Consider the following 10217-nt stretch of genomic DNA (forward strand, 5'->3'; position numbering starts at 1 on the left):
CCCAGCTCTGGGAAGGCACCAAGGCTTCCAGCCAAGGGCATTTGCACCCACAGCCCCCAACAGCCGCCTGCAGGGCCCGGGGCAGCCCAGCCCCCCTTAACCCTTTCCCTCCCCAGGAGGAGCTGGGGAGGCTGTTGGGGTGGGGCGGAACACAGGGAGCCCCCGCATTCCGTCCTGGGAGACCCAGAGAGTCCTTAGCAGCCAACAGCCACAACGGACCATGGCGCGGCCACCGCTGCGGCTCCCAGCGCGTGGGCCCTGGGCCCCCCCGGCGCCCTGGCTCCTTCAGCCTTTTGTGCTCCCCAAAACCTTCTACCCCCGAGGTAGGGACCCACCCCGACCCCTGCAGCCCGGGACGCTCCTGGGGGCAAGAGCAGAGGTGACCGATGGCCGTCGCTCCTGTCTCTCTTGCAGGCTCACCCAACCTGTGCCAACTGCCCGGGCAGGAGCAGCCCTTCCCCGCAGCCTGGGCACCCCCAGTGGTGGTGGCCCCCCCGGCACCACCAGCAGGTATGGCACCCCTCTCTGCTCGGGCACCCTGCCACCTTCGGCACCTTCAGCACCCCCGACCCCTGGGCATGCCCAGGATCCCCCCACCACCCCCAAGCACTCCCAGCATCCCCACCACCCCTGCTCCCCCCGGCAGATATGGCACAGGGCTTCAGCAAGCCCGGGCGACCATCCCCTGCCCTTGCCTGGGTGATGGGTGCCCACTAAATCCCATTTCCACAGAACTTCCCAAATCCTTGGGGCCACCTCTCCCGTGTCAGCCCCCTGGAAGTGAGTCTCCTTCCCCAATTTGCAACCTGGTCCCGCTGGCACGTCAGCTCACCCCACGGCGAGTGCCCCGGCCACAAGCTCCCCACGTGCCTGGCGCAGAGCCGGGGGACCTCGGCCATCGGGGCCGGCTCGGCGGGTGCCCTTGGAGGGTCCCCCCGGCCCAGCACGGCTCCCTCTCCCCCACACAGGTCTGCAGAGGGCTCCATGCGGCTGCTGCTTCCACCCCCAGCTCTTCCACATCCCGTGGACGAGCACCCATCTGCCTCCACTGGCCACGGCCACGCTTGGCCGCGCTGCCGCTTCTCTGCCGGGTGCTGCCCTGTGGGGTCCCGGGGGCTGCGGGACCCCCCCGGCTTGGGCAGCCCATCGGAGCCCCCAGGGACAGCCGCAACACCTCCCACCCTACACCCAGCAGGGGAGAGCGGTGACCCCAGCCCCCCCGCTGCTGCCGACGTCCTTCCCCAGCTACCAGCAGATCCAGGGGCAGCCCGCAGAGACCAAGACCTCCGGCAGTGCCACCCCCAGGGCAGCACCCCCGGGAAGCAACATCCCCCCGGGCAGCGACGTCCCCCCCAGCCCCTCTGCTGCCCCCCACGAGCAAGCCCTGGGGGACCCCACAGGCGACCTCGCCGTGGCTGAGGAGGTCCTTCTCGAAGAGGCCCTGAGGCTCTTTGGTTGCTCCCCGGGCGCGGTGGGGGTCAGCCAGGACGCTCCCAGCAGCGGCCCCAGGCCTGGGGACCCTGGTGGCACCGGCACAGCCATCCCCCACTGCGACTTCGCCTCGCTCTCCCTGCCCGAAGAGCTGCTCAGCCCCGACTACAGCGTCCCCGAGACCGCCGACGCCATCCTCAGCCTGGACGAGTTCGTCATGGGGCTGGAGCCCCAGGAGCCGTGGGGGGATGAGGGCAGGGACCTGCCACCGTCCCAGCCTGCCACGGCAGAGAAGCGGGGGAAGAAGCGGGCCACGAGCACCTCGCCAAAGCCAGCCAGCAAGCGCAGGGCTCTCGCCGGCAGCACGGGGGTGGCGGGGGGGGGATTAGACCCACAGCAGGGGTGAGAGGGAGATGGGGGGAGTGGGGGGTGGGGGAGGAGGGCTGGGTATTTGGGGAGGGGGGTGGTGGTGGTATAGTAGATTTGGTGAGGCCGCTTCTCTTGTTTTCTTCATTAAAAGCCATTTCTCCTGAACTACTCCGTGCCTGTGTGGGAGCGGGAGGAAGCGCAGGGGGCACCGGGAAAGGGCACCCAAGAGGTGCAAAAGCCCCGCAGAGCCCCACAGCAGAGCCGGCGAGCCCCGAAGGGCACCGAGCCGTCCCCAGGGCTGAGTCACCAGCAGCGGGGCAGACAATGGCGGCAGCCGGGGGACTGCCCTGTCCCCTTCCCCAGGGGAAGCAGCCCTTCGGCAGGGGAGCCAGGACAGACGGGTCCCTGCACGACACACGGACACGGCCCCACGCAGAAAGCAGCATGGAGTCCCCGGGACAAGGACAGACCTTGGGGGCCAGGCTGGGGACGGACACACATGACAACGGGGGCTGCAACGCCTTCGTCCTGAACACGACCAGTGTCCCCTCCAGCAGGGACAGGGCTCGGTGCAAAGCCCTTCAAAGCCTCAAGACAATCACACCCTTCCTTGGGTCCCACCGCGCTCCGCTCCGGAGCCAGGCTCTGCCTCACTGCCCAGCAAAATAACCCCAAATCACTCCAAGAATGGCGAGGGAGGGAGCTGCAGGCCAGGCAGGGACCCTCCTCCCCTTCTCTGGCTGCACCTTGGGCAGACGCAAGACCAGGAAGGGGGGAAAAAAAATAGGAAGAAAGAAAATCACTGCACCGGCCAGAAAGTGCCTGGAAACTTCATCTCTCTTTGTCCCCCTTTTCCCATCCCGGCTCCACAACCTGGGGCCAATGCAGCCAACGGCGCCTTCGGGAAGTGGCCTCACCTTTCCGGCTCTAGCTTGCAGAAGGTGCAGGGTGAGGTCCCCATCGGGGCAGCCCCCCAGTGCCGGGGGTCGGGGGGATAAGCCCCTTCCTTAGGGCAGTCCCAGTGATCCCGCTGGGGCAGTGGGAGCCGCTTGGGACCCCGGGCAGGCACAGTCCCGTTGGCGTCAGCATGGCACGTTGCAGCTCCCGCTGCCGCTGCTGCTCAGCGTCTCGCCTCCCATGCTGACCCGCCCTGAGCATCCTCCTCGCCCCAAAACTCCTGTCCCCTGGAGCAGCTGCACCACCACCGCCCACAGCTCTCGGGGGCCACAGAGACTTCTTCTGCTCCAGGGAAAGAGGAGAACAGCAGAAAAGAAAAAGCCCACAACCCAAACTTCAGGGCGGACCAAAAGTTAAAGCATCTTCTTAAGGGCATTGTCCAAATTGACTCCTATCCTGAGCCTGCTGCCCACCAGCACCCCCAGACCCCTTTCTGCAGGGCTGCTCTCCAGCCACTCCTCTCCCAGTTTAAACTTCTGCCCGGCGTAATGCCCTCCCAGCTGCAGAAGCCGGCACTTGGACTTGTTCAGTATCGTGCCGCTGACGATTGCCCAATGCTCCCATCTCTCTAGATCCCTCTACAAGGCCTCTTGTCCCTCAAGAGAGTCAACGGCACTGCCCAGTTTGGGAGCGTCAGCAAGCTTGCCAATGGGGCATTCACCTCCCGCATCCAGACCATGGATCAAAACAGTGAACAGCACCGGCCCTAGGACTGAGCCCTGAGGAATGCCGCTGGCGACCGGTATTCCCCGCTGGTGCCCAGGAAGTTGAAATCCCCCATACGGACACGGGCTGCCCATCCAGAGATTTCTCCTAATTGCCTGCAGAAGAACTCCTCAGTGCCGGCATCCCGGCTGGGTGCCAATGCATTTTTCTCAATCCCTCTGGCAGCAGAGTGCAGGCCACAATTTGCTTTCACATGGAGGGGTGTCCAGTACACCTGGAATCGACTGCCCCAGGGGTGGGAACATAGTCCTGCCGTTTGTCATGGATGGATACAGACTGCACTGGAGCAAGGTGAAGCTCCCGAACACCTGCAGTGTATTGATGACATCATTGTGTGGGGCAACACAGCGGAGGAAGTGTTTGAGAAGGGGAGAAGAATAATAATTTAATAATACTGATAGACCTTGCATGTGTGTGTGTCTGTGTGCACGCGTGCACTTCTGGAGACTTTCTTGCGATGACAGCTGCTCTGCTGGGAGTTCTTATTATTGTTGCATTCATTTGACTTTGCTTACACAGTCAAACATCGCTGAAGCAAAATCACTACTGATCACTGTGCAAGTGGGAATCGTTCAGGTGACAGTTACATGTGCTGTATCTGGAACCAGATCATAGCAACGGAATTCAGGTATCCTTGAGGACGGAGATGGAAACTCACCCTGGTCACTAGGATCCGCATCCTGGTGAAGACAATGGTACGGTACAAGAACCTTCAAGTAGACAGTAACCTGTTTAGGTTAGTGTTAGCAGACATGTTTTCAGGGTGGCCAGAAGCTTTCCCGTGCTACGTCAAGAAACTCAGCTTAAGCGGGTGGATGTTTGACCAATGGCTTTAATGAGAATTACAATTACCCCTCGAGCAAGGGAAGGAGGAAGCCCTTTTGAAATATTAAGGGAAAACCCCATACGGTCAGAAGCACAGGTAACCGAAGTGACCAAATGCATGTTATAGGGGAAGGAATGTTGAGAAATGATTCGCTGTCCCTTTCGCGCGTTTTATCATCCTTACAGAGGTACTTCAGTCAGGGAGCTCCTTTGCCCCTGGATTCGCCAGTACACAATTTCCAACCTGGAGACTTGGTTTATATTCGCACCTGGAAGGATGAGCCGCTGAGAGAGAAGTGGAAAGGACCCTCTACAACCCTACTGACCACCTAGAGCGCTGTGAAGGTAGAAGGAATCAGCTCCTGGATCCACTACACGGGAGTCGAACCAGCTCCTCCGCCAGAACCCGAAGACAAGTGGAGAGCCATTCCGGCGGGACCCTTGAAAACTGTACTATTGCGTAATCGGGTTGCAAAATGAAAAGCTATCTGGTTTTGTTTCTTTTCCAGGTTGGAGGTACAAATGTGTTTTTCCCAAAATGGGACAGATCTGGAAATATTTGGGAAAGCTTGGCAAGAAAAGTAATAAATACCACCACCTTCTGTCTAGCTGGTGGAACCTCGGTAGAGGAAGTTTTCACCTCCTGCCTGTTAGGAGTACCTACTCCTCCGACGCTTTTGGAAAATTATACTGTTTTAAGATCTTTTAATATCAATATGACATACAGCAGCATGTATATTTGGGGAAAACCAACTAAAATCAGGGAAAAAGGTAAGCTAAGAGTGAGAGTTAAGGGCATGTTTCCAGCTGAAAGTTGTGTTCAGTTTGTGAACTGCACTCCACGGTCTAAATGTGAAAATCTTTCAAGATTCGAGCCCCCACTGAAACGTAATAAAACTGAGATAGTGAGTTATGCTTGGGCCCATACTAAATTGCCAGTAGGATGGTTTCTTCTCCGTGGAAAGAGATCATATATCTATATCCCTGTAAACGTCACTGGAGGACCATGCGCAATGGCAAGGTTAACAGCAATGTTACCAAAAAAAGGAAGACTTATGTGAAAAGAAAACTGTTAGCCAGAAGAGACAAGTCTCTGCTCTGTCTCCAGATTGTAACTCTCAATTGACATTATAGAGCCCTAGTGAAATCATGGCAGCTGCCATCCTTGCACCTGGAGTTGGGGTAGCTATGAATTATCACAGTATAAAGAGACTAGCTTGTGAATTAATCAAAAATACTAACTTTCCTTCCCAGGTGCTCTCTGCCTTGAGAGAAGAGATGACACAGATTAGAGAAGTCATGTCAGAAAACCGAGCAGCTGTTGACTCTCTGCTTTTAAGACATACCCATGGATGTGAGGAATTTAAAGGAATGTGTTGTTTTAATTTGACAGACGATTCTCAGATCACAGAAGAAAAGATCCAACAGTTGAAAGAATTAGCGGAAAACACCAAAGAGAGAGAAGGCTTGGATTTTTCTTGGCTGACTTCCTGGTTGCCCGGTTTTGGATGGTTAAAGCAGCTGTTTATAGCTGGCTTCCTCCTGATATTTAGGATTCTGATCAGCTGTTGCATGATACAATGCTCACCTTTATGTTCTAATTGGCTGAAATCATCTCTTCAGAAAAAGCCTTCAAATAATATTTTAATGGTGCAAAAAGAAATTAACCCCTTTGTTGACAAGATACAACAGAAGGCAATGGAAATTAAGGAGGTTCAGACTTGTGGGAATGGTAAAACATATCCATAAGTCTCAAAAGGGGGGAAATTGCTGTGTCTGGAACCAGATTATAGCAACGGAATTCAGGTATCCCTGGGGATGGAGACTCACCCTGGTCGCTGGGATACACGTCCTGGAGAAGACAACGGTGCTGTGCGAGGGCCTTCGAGTGGGCAGTGACATGCGGAAACAAACTTCACAACTGACAGAGAATTGTAAAGCAGGCATGTTTATGGTGGCGCCGGGTGCAAGGGGATTTCTCCTCCTAACATGCACACCGGGTTAAAATCATGACCGGTATTTAAGACAGTTAACAAAGTTAATTACGCCTCCTGGTTCTACCCCTTAATTAACTCTTGGTTAATACTTTTCTTACTTCATCTTAAAGTTACAGTTCTCTTTTAATTCGCCACGCATGCTCAGAGAGTAGGGGGCTTAATTGGGTTGGGGCTTTTCTAGCCAGGAGGTGTGTTCCTTAGCATTAGAATGAGATTATAATGAGACGAGTTAACTCTAGGGCACTATTTTGGCAGTCCATTCTATTTTTCTACGATTCGTCCTTGCGCTAATCGTTATTGCTAGTTAGCAGAGAGTCGGTGAGACAGTCTTTACCTCTAATATTTCTAAGTGCCAAGCGCACTTGTTATGAAGTATCTTCTTTACATTCTTCTCTCTTACTTTTAACCCTTGTTTTTCAACATGTCCTGTAACAGCAACAACCTACTGAGTGTGTGCGATGGCGTGTGGGGACGTGGGAGTTGTTGTGGAGAAGGAGTCTGGGATTTCATCAAGACTGGGATCCTAAACTACGCTCAGTTAGTGATTTTAATAGTAAAAAATGGACCCCTCGGAGGAGGTTTTCGATGCAAACACAGGTCCCCCTCAGTGTAACGAGTGACATTAAAATGAAGACAGGCGCAGACGGACTTTGGTGTGAGCGACCAGTCCGTGACTGCGATGTGATTCTGTCTCTGTCGCTGTTCCCTACGAAGGACCCCCCGTGTGTCCCAGGGGTGCGCTGGCTGATGGGCAGTGCCCGGCACCCCGCTCTGCAGAGCGGCGATACGGACCGAGGTCTCGGCCCCCGGTGCTGACGGGCGTTGTGCACAGCGGGCGAAGAGCCCCGCTGTAGGGACCGGGACCGCACCCGCAGCCCGCCCGGCCCCGCCGCCTCCCGCGGCCCCCACCCGCGCCCCCGCCCGCCCCTTCTCCCCCGCGGGTCTGTCCCCGCGGCAGCTGCAGCGGGATGGCGCTGCTGCCCGTCCCCAGCGTGCGGGGCAGGGCTGCGCACACGGAGCCCGAGGGGTCCCGTCCCGGCACACAGAGCCCGGCGGAGACCTGCGCGGGGAACGGGCGGGAGCGGCGGCAGCGGGAAAGGCGTCTGGGAAAGGTCTTCTCCGCACGGAGCGGAGCGGGGCGGGCGGGCGGAGCAGACGCGGGGCTGGGGAGCGGCTGCGGAAGAACCCCCGGCTGGAGGTGCTGGAGAGAAGGGGGGCCCTGCCTCCTTGAAAACTGGGAGTTTTAAGTAGTATAGATACTGAGATAATAAGGAACAAACTCGCCACGGTGACCAGTGATCTGAACAAAATACAGAACCCTTTAAGATCTTCCCTCCTAACTTTAGGAACCGGCCAATGGCTTACAGCAAATGTGTTACCACAGTGGGAAAAGCTTAATGAAAAGGACAATGAACTAATTATAAATGCATTAGACGTGGCTCAGACTAATGTTTCTACAGCACTCAGTTGTATCCAAGCTCAATTATGGATACAGACAATAGCAGCTGCAATCATTAGGGAAGGTGAAGACGGAATCCTACCAAAAGAAATCCGAAAGGTGATTTGGAATAACGCAACGGAATTTGAAAGGAGATTCCCATCGTGGTGGCATTTGGTTAATTTTACCTTTGACCCTACTAACAACACAGCTACAGCTTTTGTACTGACAATATCTAAAGCTTTAGTGTATAACATATACCCGATTGTTGTGCTAGGATTAAATTACCACGGAACTGTACTTTATCCCCCAAAACATAGGGTATGGGCTATGAAAAACAGGAATAAGTGGCAAACTATTGATGTCGAGGCCTGTGTCGTACGAGACCAGCAAGGATTTATTTGTGAAGGAAACACCATCAAAGGGCAAGACATTTGTCTTGACACTGAACATAAGGTTTGTCACTTTGAGGTGCATCCCAACGAGACCCTAAGAACCATCATAATTTACAGGGGTATGGGATGTGTTTGTCTGAGAAGTCAATGGGATTTTGTACAAGTAGATGATCAAATGGTGGACACGAGCAACCATTCAAATATTTGCATTTGCAACTTTGTTAGTCTTACAGGATGTGATTTTACCTACACGGCTCCTGTTACTACCTATCAATTGCTACAGTTTAATTATACGTTGATTCAGGATAGACATCCCACCCCTATTGGAATGAATCTCACTCTAATAAGAAAACTATTACATCATGAAAATTTAAAAAGGTTGTTAAAACAAGTTGAAGAAAGTGGAAGAAAGACTTTAATTACTGTCCATCATGATGCAGATGGGATGTGTTTAGGGGTTATGCCCTGTCAGCTACCAAAATCTTAAACATAATGACCCACCCGATATTGGTGTTACTAATAGCTATGACAACATTAACAATAGTAAATCTTATCCTTTGGTGTAAACTAAAGGAACTTATTGGACAGGTGTGGACACTAAAAATAATGATGAAACATAACGAACCACTTTTAAAAGCAAAGGAATTTGCTTACGGGAAAGAATGGAGTGTTTCTCAGCATTTCCAATGGACACTTTGCCTTTTTTGGTGCTTTTTCTTGATGATTGGACTCGGAGGTTTTTTCCGCTTGAAATCCCGATGCAATAAACAATTCAGAGCGGAGCAGAGCCGTCATGGCAATTTAATGATAATGTGTTTTACTGCAAAGAATCGGGACTATGACATTATTAAGGAGAAATTGCACCCCGGCCGCGCCCGCCCCCCCGCCCCGGCTCCGTCCCCCCCCGCCCCGTTATTCCAAACTGCTGCGAAAGGAGGAAAAGCAAATGCACACGCGGGTGCGCGCGCGCGCTGCCCACCCGGGACGTGGGGGGTCGCCGGCGGGACGCTCCCCACCCCGCTCCCCGCAGCGGGGCTCGGCGGCGGCGGCGGCACCGTCTCCCGTGGGAGCTGCTCCGCGTCCCGGGGCTGGAGCCCGCCGGGCGTCCCCGGCCAGGGCCCCCTCGGCCCGGGAGCTCCTGCGGGGGGGCGCGTGTGGGGTCGGCAGCCGGGGGCCTCTTCCACCCGCTTCGGTGCCGCCGCACGGGTGGGCGTGGGGCAGCAGCCCCGGGACAGCCGCTGCGGACCCCTCTGTCCCGGGAGGGGCGGGGAGGGGCGGGGCGGGACCGCCGCGCCTCTGCCCTGCGCCCGCCGGGGTCTCTCGGTCCCGCCGGCTGCCGCCCAGCGAGGGGGGTTCGGCGGAGCTCGGCAGGGGTGTCCCGGGACCCGCCCGAGGAGAGCTCCTGCGTGGGCAGCGCCCGGGCCGGTTCGCCTGCGCGGGGGCTGCGGCACCGGCACCGGGCCCGGCCCAGACCCGCCCCGCCGAGTCCCGCGAGTCCCGCCGAGTCCCGCCGAGCCGATCCGATCCGAGCGGAGTCCAGCGGAGCCGATCCCAGCCGAGACGAGCGGATCGGAGCGGAGCCGAAAAGACCCGAGCTTAGCCGAGTCCCGCCGAGTGGTGTCGAGCCGGGCGAGCCGAGCCCCGTCAAGCCGAGCCCAGAGCAGCCGAGCCGAGCCGAAACGACCCGAGCTTAGCCGAGCGCAGCCGAGCCGGAACGAGTCCAGCCGAGCGCAGCCGGGCCGAGCCGAGCCCCCCCGGCCGGTCGGGGCGCAGCGGCAGGGGCGGGCGGGGCGGGCGGCGCTGCCCACGAGCTCCTCCCGCCGCAGGCGATGGCGGGCGGGAACCGGCCCCTCGGCACCGCGCACCGGGCGCTGCAGCTCCGCGTCCTGCCCCGCTCCGGCGGGGGTGGGGGGGCGGGCGGGGCGGGACGCCGAGAAAACACTCTCCTTGAGGTGCGCAGTGACAGGACAAGAGGCACCACAGCAAATCTTGATCAGAAATCAGGACAAACTTCTTCAGCGTGAAAGTGGCCAAACACGGGCAGAGAGGCCCAGACAGGCTGTAGAATTTCCAACTTGA

General features: G+C 56.8%; 1 protein-coding gene across 1 annotated transcript; it reads left to right on the forward strand.

Annotated features, from left to right (window-relative positions):
* Positions 1-220: 220 nt before the first annotated feature.
* LOC132320862 (proline-rich protein 22-like) lies at positions 221-3467 on the forward strand. Its single transcript, XM_059834486.1, has 3 exons — positions 221-323; positions 969-1810; positions 3330-3467. Exons 1-3 carry the CDS (start codon positions 221-223, stop codon positions 3465-3467), a joined length of 1083 nt encoding a protein of 360 aa, XP_059690469.1.
* Positions 3468-10217: the final 6750 nt, after the last annotated feature.

The sequence above is a fragment of the Gavia stellata genome, unplaced genomic scaffold, assembly GCF_030936135.1.
Source record: "Gavia stellata isolate bGavSte3 unplaced genomic scaffold, bGavSte3.hap2 HAP2_SCAFFOLD_34, whole genome shotgun sequence".
NCBI classification, from domain to species: Eukaryota; Metazoa; Chordata; class Aves; order Gaviiformes; family Gaviidae; genus Gavia; species Gavia stellata.

Coding starts and splice junctions, on each gene's coding strand:
- LOC132320862 (XM_059834486.1), top strand. CDS start 221: ATGGCGCGGCCACCGCTGCGGCTCCCAGCGCGTGGGCCCTGGGCCCCC. Junction 324..968: donor CAAAACCTTCTACCCCCGAG/GTAGGGACCCAC, acceptor TCCCCCACACAG/GTCTGCAGAGGGCTCCATGC. Junction 1,811..3,329: donor GCAGCACGGGGGTGGCGGGG/GGGGGATTAGAC, acceptor CCATCTCTCTAG/ATCCCTCTACAAGGCCTCTT.